The sequence below is a fragment of the Panulirus ornatus genome, chromosome 31, assembly GCF_036320965.1.
Source record: "Panulirus ornatus isolate Po-2019 chromosome 31, ASM3632096v1, whole genome shotgun sequence".
Lineage (NCBI taxonomy): Eukaryota > Metazoa > Arthropoda > Malacostraca > Decapoda > Palinuridae > Panulirus > Panulirus ornatus.
Window position 1 is genome coordinate 2,669,993 of NC_092254.1, and position 15,136 is coordinate 2,685,128.

The 15,136-nt window shown below is 38.5% G+C and overlaps 1 protein-coding gene across 1 annotated transcript in view; it reads right to left on the reverse strand.

Moving 5' to 3' along the window:
- Positions 1-11,751, reverse strand: part of LOC139758685 (ras-related protein Rac1) — a 51,741-nt gene extending 39,990 nt beyond the window's left edge. Inside the window, exon 1 of the mRNA XM_071680304.1 lies at positions 11,566-11,751. Coding sequence (XP_071536405.1) covers positions 11,566-11,600 — 35 coding nt within the window. The 5' untranslated portion in view covers positions 11,601-11,751. The remainder of the gene's footprint in view (positions 1-11,565) is intronic.
- Positions 11,752-15,136: the final 3,385 nt, after the last annotated feature.

Below are 15,136 nucleotides of genomic sequence, written 5' to 3' on the forward strand. Positions count from 1 at the left end.
CAACATAAGGCTAAATCCTCAGTCCCTCTCACCTCCGCCTCTCCCACACAGCTTCAACATCCCTATAATTTATCCTCATCTCCAAGGCTCCTCCCTGGCAATCTCCCGTCCATACCCCTGACACATGCCACTCCCATACCGCTCTACTGTACGGTTCAACCTCCCAAACTGGAACCTTCAACATAAAAAAAGGTAAGTCTATTCATCCCACGTACTTCCATTTTCTTCAGCCATTCCTCAACCTTTCCTCCATTTTTTTCCCACTTCTTCAATTACTGCTGCTGCCACACTGATTGCTTCCTCTCCTAATCTATTGATGTTTACTTCAACACTTAATCTTTCCTCCTGGTCTAGTTTTCTGTAACGCTTTGTTTGTTGTCTCTTCCAGTGTGTTTATTTCTTCTGCTTCCGTGGCCGTCTGTTTGAAGCCCAGGTCTTTCCTTAATTTACACTCGCATTTTCTTCTCCTTCCTCCAACCTATTCTAATTCCGTCAAGGCTACAGTAGAAATATAATACACCCAACTAAGTAACTCGTACATACTAGACATGAGTACAAAGCGTACATTCCTGAGAGTACGAACGTGTACATCCCCAAGTACAGACGAACCAAGCGAACTGAGTATCCTTAACTGTGGAGGAGATTACATCAATTCGAGTTTCCAAAAACGTCATAAAACATACAATAACCTGATACATACAACCCACTCACACACAACCACTCAGCCATAATGCATCGGTTTATATTAATGGACGGCGCAGAGGACCAATCAGGTAACAACTAAAATACACTACCGTCCGCACGTATTTGCGTACACAGATACAACGAATTACGAATCAAATGGCACGGATCATAGAGACCATCTACAATAAGGTATTAAAAAAGAACCCCAATCTCTTGTTTGCCCCACATATCTATAGTGTCACAATCAATTCACATCATGGATATTACAAACGAAGAAAACCCACTTCACAACACGAATATGATGGAATACGAACATGACTACATAACACGAAATGATGAAATGCGAACATGACTACTTCACAACACGAATAAACCTACAATATAACTACCTTATAAGAAATAAATATAATAATGAGAAGGGTGTTCCAGGGAACACTCAAGACATCTTAACTAAAATTGTAGTTCTTATGCCAACCAAATTATATGCTAGGAAACAAGTATATCAAGTTCCATTAGTATTCAATTCAAACTTAGATTCTGACAGAGATTACGATGGGCTTTGCGACAACGGAGGAAAGCAATCAATATTGCCTTGTCATGGCACGAAAGGCACTCCACGAACAGGAGATAAGGCTACTCCACAACGCTACAATGAAAAGGAAAAAAATAACATTAGGCAAGTGGTTAATTCAGAACATGGGTAGAATAATAACAAATAGGTCTACGGGTACAACACGGATATAAAAAGCGATGGACAAGAAGCAATATATTCTTCCGAGCGTGAACGGTGATAATAGCTACCCCCCCCCCCCCTCCTCCATGGAAGAGGAAGTGTACAGGGCGGGATGGAGCGATTGTTGATAAAGACAATGGCACACCTGGCTGGCTGGTTCCCTCAGCCCACACACACACACACACATACTACCACTAGAATAAAATGGAGGGGGTGTCGTGAGGTTACGGAGAAAACGAGATGTTGAGGGGACTATGTACACGCAATAAAATTTCCGTGGGTCGATTGGATCAATAGATAAAAAAAAAATCGTAAAAAAATACTTCGTTCTCTGCAAGTTGGTGAGGAGGACAATAAAAGTGAAGAACTGCCGACATACAGGAGCCCCTTCATGGCTACGCTACAATCAGAAGCAGGGAGATGGACTTCGAAGCGAAGAGCTCCAGGACGAGATTGTTTACCTTCGTCCATCGAGGATAACAACAACATCGCCGAAGATTGCTCCCATCACGGTGTACCCACTTCCAGGCAGAGCCCAGTAACACTCACTCTCTCTCTCTATGTGGTGTGTAGAGAATTAAAAAAAGCAGAGATCACTTTACCAAAAGATGAGCCAGACACTTAAGGATCTGCGCCTTCCTGCAGGATAATCTTAGGAGCCATGACGAACACCTCTTCCCAAGGACTGCAGAGCTCGGGACTAAAATACTGGACAATACCTACCTGCCTGCCTGCCTAAGTGACCCTACAACGAGTCTGCACACAGAGTAATTACGACGAGATTTTGCCAAAAGGCAAGGCTACCACGTAACGCTCTGGGGAATAAGAGCTACGAAGGGTTGTGTGTGTGCTCCGTGTTGTCAAATGCTGGGCGAGATGGAGATGTAAGTTTGTAGAATGAAGGACAACAGCTCACGTGTGGGTGAAGCAGAAAGAAAATACATTTAAAAAGCCAAAGGAGTGGAACTTAACAGTTTCTGAAGTGTAAGACTCCTCTGCAGCCAACATCAACTCTCCTGACACACAGGTGCGTAGTAATGGTAATATACGGTATCTCTCCGATCGGTGGCTGCCTACTAAGAGAGAGAGAGAGATTTACGTGTGGCAAACAGCCATAGGATCGGCCTCATAGAGATAAGGATAATCTTCCACGTTATCTCTGGGGCGTGGCAGCACTACCATCTCACCTTTCCACCACCATCATATTCACCGGCACCACCACACCACTATAACCTCAAGTACACTACACCATCAGAGCTAAAATTTCCCCTAACGTCCCATGAGAGGAACCCAAAACAACCAGAGACGCTGCCAAGAAAAACCTCACACTTCCCCATGGAAAAATGTAGAGTAAAAAAAAAGTAAAAAAATGGATAAAAAAAAAAGGGATAAATTTCTAAACAGGATTAAAATTAAAAAAAAAAAGAAACCCTAGGTAACCGAACGTTAAGGTAGTGCACTCAGTAAATAAAGGTAGAGAATAGAGCCAATCTCTCTCAAACATCTGGCAGCGGCCATGTAAACAAACCTGGCCCCGCCCACCTCCGCTACTTTTAATCTCGAATGTAAAGATGGTGTTTACTCGTCAGCCCCAGGGCCTGACGGGACGGGGGATAGAGATATGTACGGGCTCCTGCCCTGATATGGGCTTGGAAGAGAAGACTATGTGGAGTAGTGGTACACTCGTAGAGGTGCAGCTGGGGTAGTGTATGGGAGGTGATGCCAGTCTGTAGTCTTTCCCCGTGTTAGTTTTTCGTAGTTATTATATTATCTGCAACTGATGATGAGACCAACCTCTGCTCTGTGTTGCCTCCTACACCATATACAAGTAACAGCGGAGATGGAGGTACAGTGTCCTGGGAGCAGAGTTTGTACTGAAGAGGCACCTCCAAACCTTTTAGTTTACAACACAACGTAACGTTCTATTTGTTACAAAATTATCCAATCTGCCTTTTCACTCTACAAGCCACCATGATCAAGTTCGTCAAAGGCCTACAGAATGTTTATATTACAAAAGTATTTACCGTTCTCCAGCACTTCGTGCAATGATACAAATGCAGAGAAAATAGCATCCTGGTCTGGATTTGCACCATCAGCGGCGTAATCTATTTTTGGATATCGGTCACTTTACATCTTAGTCTCTAAATGTGTCACCATGTGTAATGTCTGGCCTAATACTGTTTTTTCCTTGTGAACTACTTTGCCATTTGCAGCCATTCCTGTCAGAGCAGGATGGAGGCCGTCTGTGTGGAGTGTCGAGACACAAAGTGTGACAGCTGTTATGTCAGGGTGTGGCATATGACAAGAAGCAAGGAATTGGGCGAGGCTCGTTAAGGGCAAACGTTTCTGTGAACAAACACGTGGGCCGAGTATGTCAGTAGACACAAGAGTATATTCATACACGAATTTCTGTTCATATACACCTACCATCGAGCACAGAAAGACCGGAAACCCCAGGGGCGTAGAAATTCGGGCTCCCGTTGGCAAATTAACATGGTAACGAAGTGTGCCACCGGAAATGGGCTGGGTCGGCCTCACCCGGGGACTCCCACACGTTATTAACCGCTTGAGCATGACGGCACGACCCTTTAGCACGACCTATCAGCGAGACGGCATGACACTATTATGCAATGGTGCGACTCTCGAGTACGGCGGCACAACCTTAGGCCAAGTATGTTGACCTTACCTCTGATATGACTAAGGGTCATACAGTCGTATTAATGGAATAACATGAGAGGAAACCGAAAACAGCCACTTCATAAACAAGCTAACCACCCTAATGCTCGTTAACCCTCAAACAGCGTCCCGAAAGCTTTTTAAGCAGGGGTGAAGATCCTCGATGTAATTAAAATCTAATCAACCAAGAAAAAAACTGTAATGACAGGTCGCCCTGGTAGTTAGCCACCTTACTGCAGTGACTCCATCGCCTGTTAGGTGCATGGAGAGAGAGAGAGAGAGAGAGAGAGAGAGAGAGAGAGAGAGAGAGAGAGAGAGAAACTAGAGTGTAAAGCTCTATCCCTGAAATGTGCAAACAGTAAAGACCCACAGTATATATATATATATATATATATATATATATATATATATATATATATATAAAAATATATATACGAGTTTAGATTTCCCTGCTACTGAAAGTAGCACAGCCATTAGCTGTACGGGCCTTTGGAAAGGAACAGTCACACCGCGAGTCTTTCACAGAAACTGGCCCAGGGATGTATATTATAGGTATCCTTATGAAACTTTCAGGACACATTTTCTTACCCAATTTGTCGATCATTTTAATGGAAAAGTCGTTTAGATGGAATTATCGTAGCCTGGGAGCAGTCACTGTCCTAAGGGAAACCAGTTCCACACTCTTATAAATAGAATAGTTTTCTTTTTTTCAGACTGCAATGTAAATACACAAGTGATGCTACGAGGTCAAGGTAAATTTAACTTAATAACCGCAAAGTCGCTTAAAAAATTCATGGTTTTTCAACAAACTCATAATATTTTTGGGAAGAAAAAAAAAAATCCAGTACAGACCATATATCACAGAGTATAAGGAGAAAAGATGTTAAGATGTTCTGGTGCAGACGTTTTACCTTGACAAATGATTTCTGGTATGAAAACACGTTTCTAGAGAATAAGAGTCAACCCTGGTATGAGACCGCATTCCTTCGACAATACTGCTGTAATGTGATGAAAAAAAGAAGTCGATGCAGTGAACGCAAATTCCAAATTTGAAAATTCAAAATCCTTGATACCAGATATACAAAGGTGAGAGATGGTGCCTGCCAGAGGCTTCTCCCCATGAAAACATTAAACACAATGGCACTCAAATAACAAATGTATCAAATATATCCATATATATCAATATCTAATGAATTAAATAATCAAATACACATGCAAGTGCAAAAAATATACATATGCATAATGCCCGTATGACACGCATGCAGTTTCATGCATACAGAGCAAAATGCGAATCAATATCCATCTGCCATTATCTTTTCATAAATTACATGATAAATACTCTTTAGGCAGGTGATCTGAACCTTTATTACAAATGGCTCCTTAACTTCCAACAAAATTTTTTGAATCTGAAAGCAAGTGGCAACTGCCTTATCTTAAACCTTTGTGCTGCCCCTATTTCTTTACTAACCATATAAAGTGTTGACTGGTTTATCCAGTAGCTTCTCAAATACAAATGGGTGGAGACCGTAATTAAGAACAACAGGGCTCCCCATCTATCTCAAAATTATGTTAAGATGAAAGACCTTCCAACAATAAGACAATGCCTCCCCATACAATAATTCCATAATATTAAATGTGGTTTTGTGGGAAACTATTACGATTTAAGTATAATTACCCAACTTCCAATTTCTATGAGTCCTAGTTTTTCCCAGGACCTCTTTCTTAAGGCTCTGCTCCTGCAGTCCAAGAATGTACTACTTTTCTACTTACAGTATCAGGGAAATGGAGACTCCTCTGGTCTGAGGAAGTTTTTGACGAAACTGTACTACCTATGGCAACCTCGTCAAAGATAATTTCATGTGCGGTGTAACATGTAGAAGGCAGAGTTCGGGAACACCAGTTGTAAAATATATATATATATATATAATATATATATATATATATATATATATATATATATCATGTAGTATAGATACAGTCTCATGAACAGCAATAAGGAAAGATAACTTCAAGAAGAAAGTGGAGAAATATTATTAGTCATTATCAAACAAGTCAAAGGTTATCACTGAAGCTCAGCCTTATCAGACTGTGACTTGCCATAAACTCGGCATGGGTACTTCCCATTCACCAACTCTTGATTGCATAACAAAAATAAAACAATAACCCATTCCCAAAGGAGGAAAATATAGAAAAAACACAATACTGAACACAAGTGCAACAATTTGACAGCATGTTATTTACAATCCATTACCAGTACACCATCTACAAGTCCATACAACCTTCTTATGAACAACTTTAAACCATGACACCAACAGTTCTACAATAGGTTTCATACTGTGTGCCATCTAATATTACATACCTATTCAGTCTTTCACACTAGGGGTGCCCATCTACCTGTTGCAGTATCAATCATTCAATTATAACAAAACAGAAGACACATCTTAAAGACTTCAAACCAATATCACCAACAACCGAGCTCTTGACACCACAACTGGCATCACTGAAAAAACATCTCAGAACTCAAATGATTCAATCAAATTCAGGCTTTTTCCTGTGCCTATCTCAACTAGATTATATCTTTTAGACTGTGTACCACAAACATTTCTTTGAATTATTCTTATCGATCTATTATTATTCATAAAACTTGTTCCACTGAATATTCAGAAAACTGCAAGATTCAGATCAATTACAATTAAATGTACATGAAAGATGGACAATGTTTTACCCATTACTCAGTAGTTACTTTCAGACAATTACACTAATCCCAACTTCCTCAGTTAACAACTTGCCTTACGTGTCAATAATACTGCTTTGGAACTTCGGAACTCTCCATCCTCTAAGGCATTTCCCAATAACCATGACCTGGCACCTTTTAAAAGACAGGTTTTTCACTTCCAAAATTTTGTAAGTAGTGTTCCTCAATCTTTTTTCCTTTCAGCAACTTCTTTATATATCAATTAAGATTTGGCTTTCACTTGGACTTTTGTCCATGACTGGAGCCTTAAGAAAAATGCTCCACTAAATATGATGAGAGAGAAGAGCTAGGTCAAAGCCTAGTATATGAACATCAAAAGTCTTTGATAAAATCAAGGACTACAACAAAGGAATCCCAAAGTCTCTCAGGGAGGATGATTGGACATTCACAAGTAGGCAAAATATTTCATAGATTGCCCTAACCTTGCAAAATCCATAATACTCGCACAAGAAAAAAATTAAAATGCTTCAGGAAATGGAATTTAAAGGAAGCAAGGGAACAAGAGGAACTCAATGCCATATCTAAGAAAATGGTTGAAAAAGCTGGGATTATCATCTTTACAAACAGGTTTCCAAGATGGAAAAAGAGTTACAGGCAACAGCGAAACAGATTGGCAAGCAGTGACAAAAGTACTGGAAAAATATTTCTCCGAAACAAGAGGAAAGATACCATCCATACATATGACATATGTCCAAAGACAAGAGTACTTTTCAAACTCGGAAAACTCTATGAGGAGACATAATGATACAAAGAGGAGAACCAAGACCAGCACAAGTGTTGGATTCACGCATGGTGAAATTTGAAGGAAAAATAAAGAAATACAAATAATCACCGACCTTATCAACAGAAGAAACTGCTACCTATGTGGTAAAAGAAAAATGTTAAGGATGATCAACATTGGTTGTTTGACATATTGTTGGTGAAAAACCAGAGTACCATAAATAAAAGAGCTATCACACATCCTGGAAGATATTCATCAGTCAGCCTGCACCTGATGAGGTGCATGATGCACAGACCAAGGTGCTGAGATGCTACAATGTACACATACAAAGTCTCAACATCATGTTACCTCATTACTACACACAACCGTGTAAACTTAATGATATGTAAACTAATTTTTGGTCTACCAGTCACATTCTATGTTAATAGTTGTAATACTTTATGGAAATACCAGCATGTGAATGCAATGGCTGGTGTTATTGGGCTCCACCTGCAAGAGGTTACAGCACAAGAGAAAAGTAACCTTTGGCGAGGCTGTGTCACGGGGAAAACATTTGTCAAAGAACTTCTCATTCCTACAGAGAGAAGTCTACATCTTTCTGCAACTGAAAGTAGTACAGCTTCAGGCTACAGTAGCCTTTAGAAAGGTCTTGGATAACATAAGGACTCTTTATCGAAAAAGGTCCTGGTTTTATTATCAAAAAAAAAAAATAAAATGCAAAGGCTAGTTATGGCTTCAATGTAAAGAGCACTTGAAAAGTTTAAGCAAAAGCACACTTTACCTTCAAAACTAACGGTGTTACCAATACTACAACCTTAAGAAAATATTACAATGCAATTGCAACCCAAGAAACCACATCCTAATCTAAATTAGGTCTTGCTATGTCAGAATATGAAATCAAAAAATACAAAATTCAATCCCTATGCCAAGAAGGCTGGTAAAGTTACAAGTTCTGACATAAGAAGCTAATGATTCAGTGTCGTACTGCCAATCTTACATATATTCTTATGGAACAATTTTTCGTTATATTACAGGCTCAAGCTGCAGACAGAAGTCCATGGCTGGGCTCTAACTCAAACATGACCAAGGATAATTAAAGAAAATAGAGTGAGGAAAGGATTTTGGAAGAAGTGGAAAACTTGTCTTTTAAAAAGGGCCAGGTAATGATAGTTATCAGGAAAGACACTAAGGTTGAAACATTTCCAGAGCTTCAAGGTGTAAGAAAAGAGGCAGTTATCAAAACTGCCCACCCCTTGAATTGACAACAGCCACAATGTGATGCAGTTGCTGGCCTAGCATTACACATTTATGAATCTCCACGGTGTAGCAGTTAGTGTTACTGGCCATCATGCATGCATGAGCTGCCTGGGATTAAACCCGCACAGGTTTGAATCCCGGTCATGGCAGCCAGTCCACCATGATGCTCGCTCTCCCCTAAGGAATACTCAGTAGAATGGGTACCTGTGTGTAAATCCACAGGAATAAAGACATTATACACAAATACAAGGTTAATAAGATAGGGCATTACAACAGTAAAATTCTTGGTGAAACACAAATGTAATAGCCTGGTTAACAGAAGGGGGATACTAGCAGCCAGCTCTCGGGAGCAAAATCAAATGAACACCCACAAATGGAGGAAAGTGAACCAACAGTGCAGCACAGTGTAAGTAGGTCAAGCTTTGAGGCTAGGATGGCATAGTTAAGTAGGACTGCTTTAGACTCGACTCTATCTGGGAAGAATGTTGAGCTAGAACCATCCCCCTGATATGAGAGCAGTACTCCAAACAAGGACAGATTACTCCTTTGTATGAGCAAAGCAACTGTTCAGAGGAAAGTATCTTCGAGCAAGACTGCTTTTTGTGTAATGTGAGGTTTCCAAGATGTGTTAGACGTTACAATGATGCCAAAAATATTCATAATGTTAAGTGATGGAATTACAAAATTCTTGAGCAGGTTACAGTGTTCATATTATTAGTAGGCAAACAGATTCTGTAAGATTCATGCTACATATCTGCTCAAAATTCATCCTGCATTTCTGCCTATATAGTGTAACATAGCATACAAAAGTTGTACTAGTATAATTCAACTATAACATTTACAAGTAAAGTAAATCATGGCTGTCTGGTTAAGTCTATTAAGGTGTTTCATGAATTCAAATACTTTTAAAAATGTCTTGACTTCTTTTAGGTTATTGAACATACTTACGACTGCATTCGTCAGCAAAAGTGCATCATCAGCAGAATCTGTTTGTGTCTACTGTAATAACTCCAAATCATAATTGCTTTGATTATAAAGTGATTTTGCTTTAAAATTACTGCGTAATGTTTATATATTATAATAACAGCTGCAGAGCATATTTTGAAGCACTGTTTTACCAAAAGATAAGTTGGACAACAGTGTCATGGGTTAACTACATCCAAAAGAATGAGTTAGAAATAAAAGTATGCAACACATCTGCAAATAGGAAAAAACAGAACTTATGAATACATCACCTGATAGATAAAATGCAGAGATATACCAACAGGAAATTGAAATGCTGCTGGGAATCACTTATGCATTTGGTCTACGAGTTTCTTGACATTTGACGTCATATACATACAGCTCACTAATATATCTAGACAATATTATGGTAAATTTCAACTGCTACTGCAGTTCCGAGATGTCCAGAACTTCTACCGATTTCATTCAAATTCATTAAATGCTCTCATTAATCTATGCTATACTTTCTTTGGGATACATAACCCTCATCATTATCCCTTTAATAACACTATGTACAGTATAATGCTCAAAATCATGCTCTGGTACCGAAATTCTACTTTCAATGTATACAACATACTCTTACTGCAAAAGAAAATCACTCAATATCCAAAGGTAGCACAAATGCAGTGCTTACAACAGTCATATTTTACAATGAACAAAAAATTAGGCAAATATTGGCTGCTTTATGAAACACACACACACACACACACAAATAAATATATATATATATATATATATATATATATATATATATATATATATAATCATCTCTGGAAGTACATTTCTACTGACCAAAGAAACCTTCAGGTAGCAGTTGCCTAGATTTTTTTCTTAAAACATAATATCCTCAAGGAAATCCCTTAAGATTCAAAAATCTAAATAATTTCGAGGAGAAATCACATCAACCATTACGTTTCGCAATGATCATATACAGCAAAGTTATGCCAACACTTCACTCTTGGTGATGCCAATAATTCTAAGAAATTGGTTGTTGGGTTCACTACTTTTAACATCTTGTATTAAACTTGTCCTACAATAACTTTGAAAAACAAAACCAATTTTGCTTGTATACTAATTACCATCTACCTTTGTCTTGTATTACAATCAAGTTATTCAATACCAGTATTATCAAATGATAATATACTACTGCATTAAGGCACGGTAACTAGAAATGGAGGCTGGTGTTTGTGCCATCATTAACATCAAATTCAGCAACACCGCAAAGACACAAGGCATCACAGAGGATAATAGGGTCAGCCTGCTTAATTACGGCAGTTCCCAAGCTACAGTCACAAGACCTCCACACCAGCCTGAGAAAAAATGGTCCATGGATGCCTCGCCTTCACTGACGTTCCCGACATTTAAATACGTCCACACATGATACAAAATTCTTTAGTGACACACAAACACCGAGTAACTCATCTTGAAATATGGTGATTTTATTCACTATAAATCACTCGGTGACGAGAAGTTTCTTAAAATGGACTAATGGAAGGTAAACAATGTCAACAAACAACAAAACCCGCCGTACCAACCACCGGTCCACCATCACCTTGTCTCTTGCACCATTTTATATAACCAGTTAACCCATTTATACCACTGTTACCCCTTAAATCCCCGTGGTGAAAGGGTGGCGTGTGGTGGTGGCAGCGGCTGGCCTGATAAAAGCACACAACACGGCAGCCATCACAACCCCACACTCCTGGCCGCCGGAGCGACCCCTGCAACGCCACTTACCCGTCGCCCACGACGACACATTTAATGGCTTGCATAATCCCGGATGAAGAGGCAGCACACCTCCAAGAACCACTTGTTAGCGAGGTAGACGGAGTGTGGGATAGAGAGGGTGGTGTCCTCCTGCTCGCACTGACACACAGACACTGGGCGGAGGTGGTACTCACCCGCCCAACATGGACGACCACACACTGTTGCCACACCGCGACACCCGCCACACCAGTCGCCCTACATAACCACCAATTAAAATGGTTGTGTAGGAAGGTGTACTCAATGGCATCCTCAGTCTATTTTTGGGTATGATAACTGTGCTAAACCTACCTACATCAGCATTCTAGCAAATGTGCAGAAGGTGTACTATATAGTATTATTACTCTTTGTTAGGGTGTGGTAATAGCTATATATTCTTTGATTTGATTTCATAATAATAAGACGTATTGATATATTGCAAGTGTTGGAATGCTATAAGGACGCCCTCACACTTATACTCATCATATATTCTTTGCCTCATTGTCATCATATCATCATACATAAGGATACAACCATTTTCTTGTCAGTCTAATACCATTTAGTACACCTTCACATATTTCAAAAGGTCACGGCATTTCCATAACATTTACTTATATGTATTTCTAGAATTCCTGTATCTTTTTTTAATATACATCAATCAACATACTGTTAAATGTCGATAATCATCACCACACACGTCCCCTTAAAAGCGATAAAACTACATATACTAAGCTTCTAGAATAATGCAATTTATCAGTGGTATTCAAAATAATGATCTTACAGTACAAAATACGCAGTCAATACTGTTCCGTACAAGCGGCACCGTCCGGAAATACGTGTGGGACAAACAGAGCAACTGGGATATTTTCTCGTACCCTGGGATAGCCTAAACTTAACAAGTTAGGGAAAAAATAATCCCGATCGCCCTTAACAGAACCTGGTATCAAATACTGAGACAACTCACCATTATTCTTACCACCCATTATCGTATTACACCTTTTTTTTTGCAACCCATTATCGTATTAAGTACGGGTCTTAAAAAGGATCTGCAATAGTACTCCCGGTACTACCCATTTCTATCATATTTGAAATAATTCATATATAAAGCATTATATATAAACCAAGACATTATCTACGTTTACAAGAGTTATCTCTGGAATTTGTTTGGACTTTAGAAACATCTCAACGCTACTTGTTACTGCTGGCAAAAATTTGACTTGACAGTTTTAACTGTAAACCTGTATTGAAAACCAACTATTATTTACTGTTTACTGCTTCTGATTAAAGACTAAACTCAAGTTCATGTGTATAAATGTCGATCAGGATACAGAAGGAACCTCTATACTGCACAGAGCATTAGGTAACAGAGACATAAAAAGATATGGATGTACAGAATGATTACACAATTTACCAAATCAATTGTATATGGTGACATGCGGCCATCCGCCAAACAACACATGAACAATATATATCTAGTAACATTACAGTCACATTTATATCTTACGTAAAACTACATTATCAGAACTATGAACCTAATAAAAGGTCACAAACAAGACTTTTACATCACATTATCATCTCAAATTCACAGGAAACTGAAGAATCTGAGTGGCTTCAAACAACTTCATATGTCCAAAGAGAGAGAGAGAGAGAGAGAGAGAGAGAGAGAGAGAGAGAGAGAGAGAGAGAGAGAGAGAGAGAGAGAGAGAGAATTTATACCACAATTACAATCCAAATGCTGCGAGAATTACAAGTGCCAACAACAGTAGTGAACCTTTACCTCCATGGTTCTGAATATTCACGTTTTCCGTGCCAGGCACAAGTGTGACGTTTCTAAACAGCTATACACATAAGTCAAGATCTTAGGGTGGCAGTAAAACCAAAATATGAATAAGCGACAATAAGTTGAGAATCGATGGCCAGGTTATCTGCTGTACACAAGATAACAAAAACAAGTGACGTACATATCCAGTTGTGACGTAACACACGACAAGGAAATAGCCAATTGTGACGTAGACAACTGTGACGTGTGATGTTATACGTTGCTTCAACACAAGAAACAGGAAAAGTTTGCTTGAAATTCGCCGAAGGTGAAGAACATGAAATCAGTTATCTTTACGTAATTCGTTAAAACGTTCACAGGCGATATGGAGCCTAAATAACATACGATTAGACATTTAGACTTTTACAAATGATGAGAGTAGTAAATCAGTCAATTTGTTAGAAATCTGTGAAGTGTTTAAGACTTCTATTTAGGAGCCTGACACTAAAAAACATCGTCTACATCTTTTTATGTCTGAAATGTTGAGCATATCTGTATCAATCTATTATCTGTCAAGAGTTAATTCCCTCCAGGCAAGATTAATTATATACAAATTGAAATGGGGTGATCGTAAGTCAGCAATAAATAATAAATGATCATGATTCATTAACTGGAAATCTTACTCATATTGTTCTTCCATTTCTTATGAGCCTATTCCATTCATGGTAAGACCATCACACACTAGCGTAACTCTCACTGTCCACTGTATATCAAAAGGCTATTTGATACGAAAACTAATCAAAAACTATGAGGAGTTATAATCTAAAAACTAATTACGTCCGTAGAAATACTACACAAGTACTGCACCTATATAGTAGATATCTTTGAGGAAAACTTTTATTTTTCAGTAAAATCCCAGGAATCAATGAGCATGTTATAAGTAATATTTTGTATAAAAGAGAAATATATACTTATTCTTAAGTACTGGCAACTTCTGACAAACGTGTAAACTCTTATGATGTTAAATCCGTATAAAAACAGAACAACAGGCTGTCTGATAACCAATTTATGGAAATAGACACATTTACGAATAGTTTGGTGCATTACATAACCTTCAGTTTTCTCGTAAAGACTTATTACACCCCCTCCCCACATGTTCCCATCAGAATCCGGAATTTCACCAACATAGCTTACAGAAGAAGGTTACCCATTCTCTAACAGCTGAAATTTTACGTGATCTAAGAATAGAGGAGGAGCGACCGGAGGAGCTAAACTGCAACCTTTATAAGTATCAAGCTCGAGACATCATTGGTTTCCAGGTAGAACTTCTATAGATGTATAGCTAGTGCTACAAAGTAGTTGAAACTGAACTCTCTTGGTCTGTATATACATATACACACACATAAATATAAATATATATAATATATATATATATATATATATATATATATATATATATATATATACATACATATGGTATGATACATTAGTTCTAACTGTCTATTGAACTTTATCGTCTGTGAAATCAGTATAAACTGATATAAACTTGCTCATCGTCAGCATCTTCATAATTTACCTGATCTATGCGAATCTCTGTAATTACTTCCTACATAACGTAATTCATTAATTTTCCCCTCTTGAATTTGTCTTAATGAAGTACGATCATGTTTAACTGCTTCCCGTCTTTCGTTATTCAGTACTGTATTTAGTTAAGGCTCGTTCGTTATATATATTATAGTTTACCATGAACATGATACGTTTTCTTTTCTTTAAAGATGCATAGAAAACAATCATGCATCTGTGGCT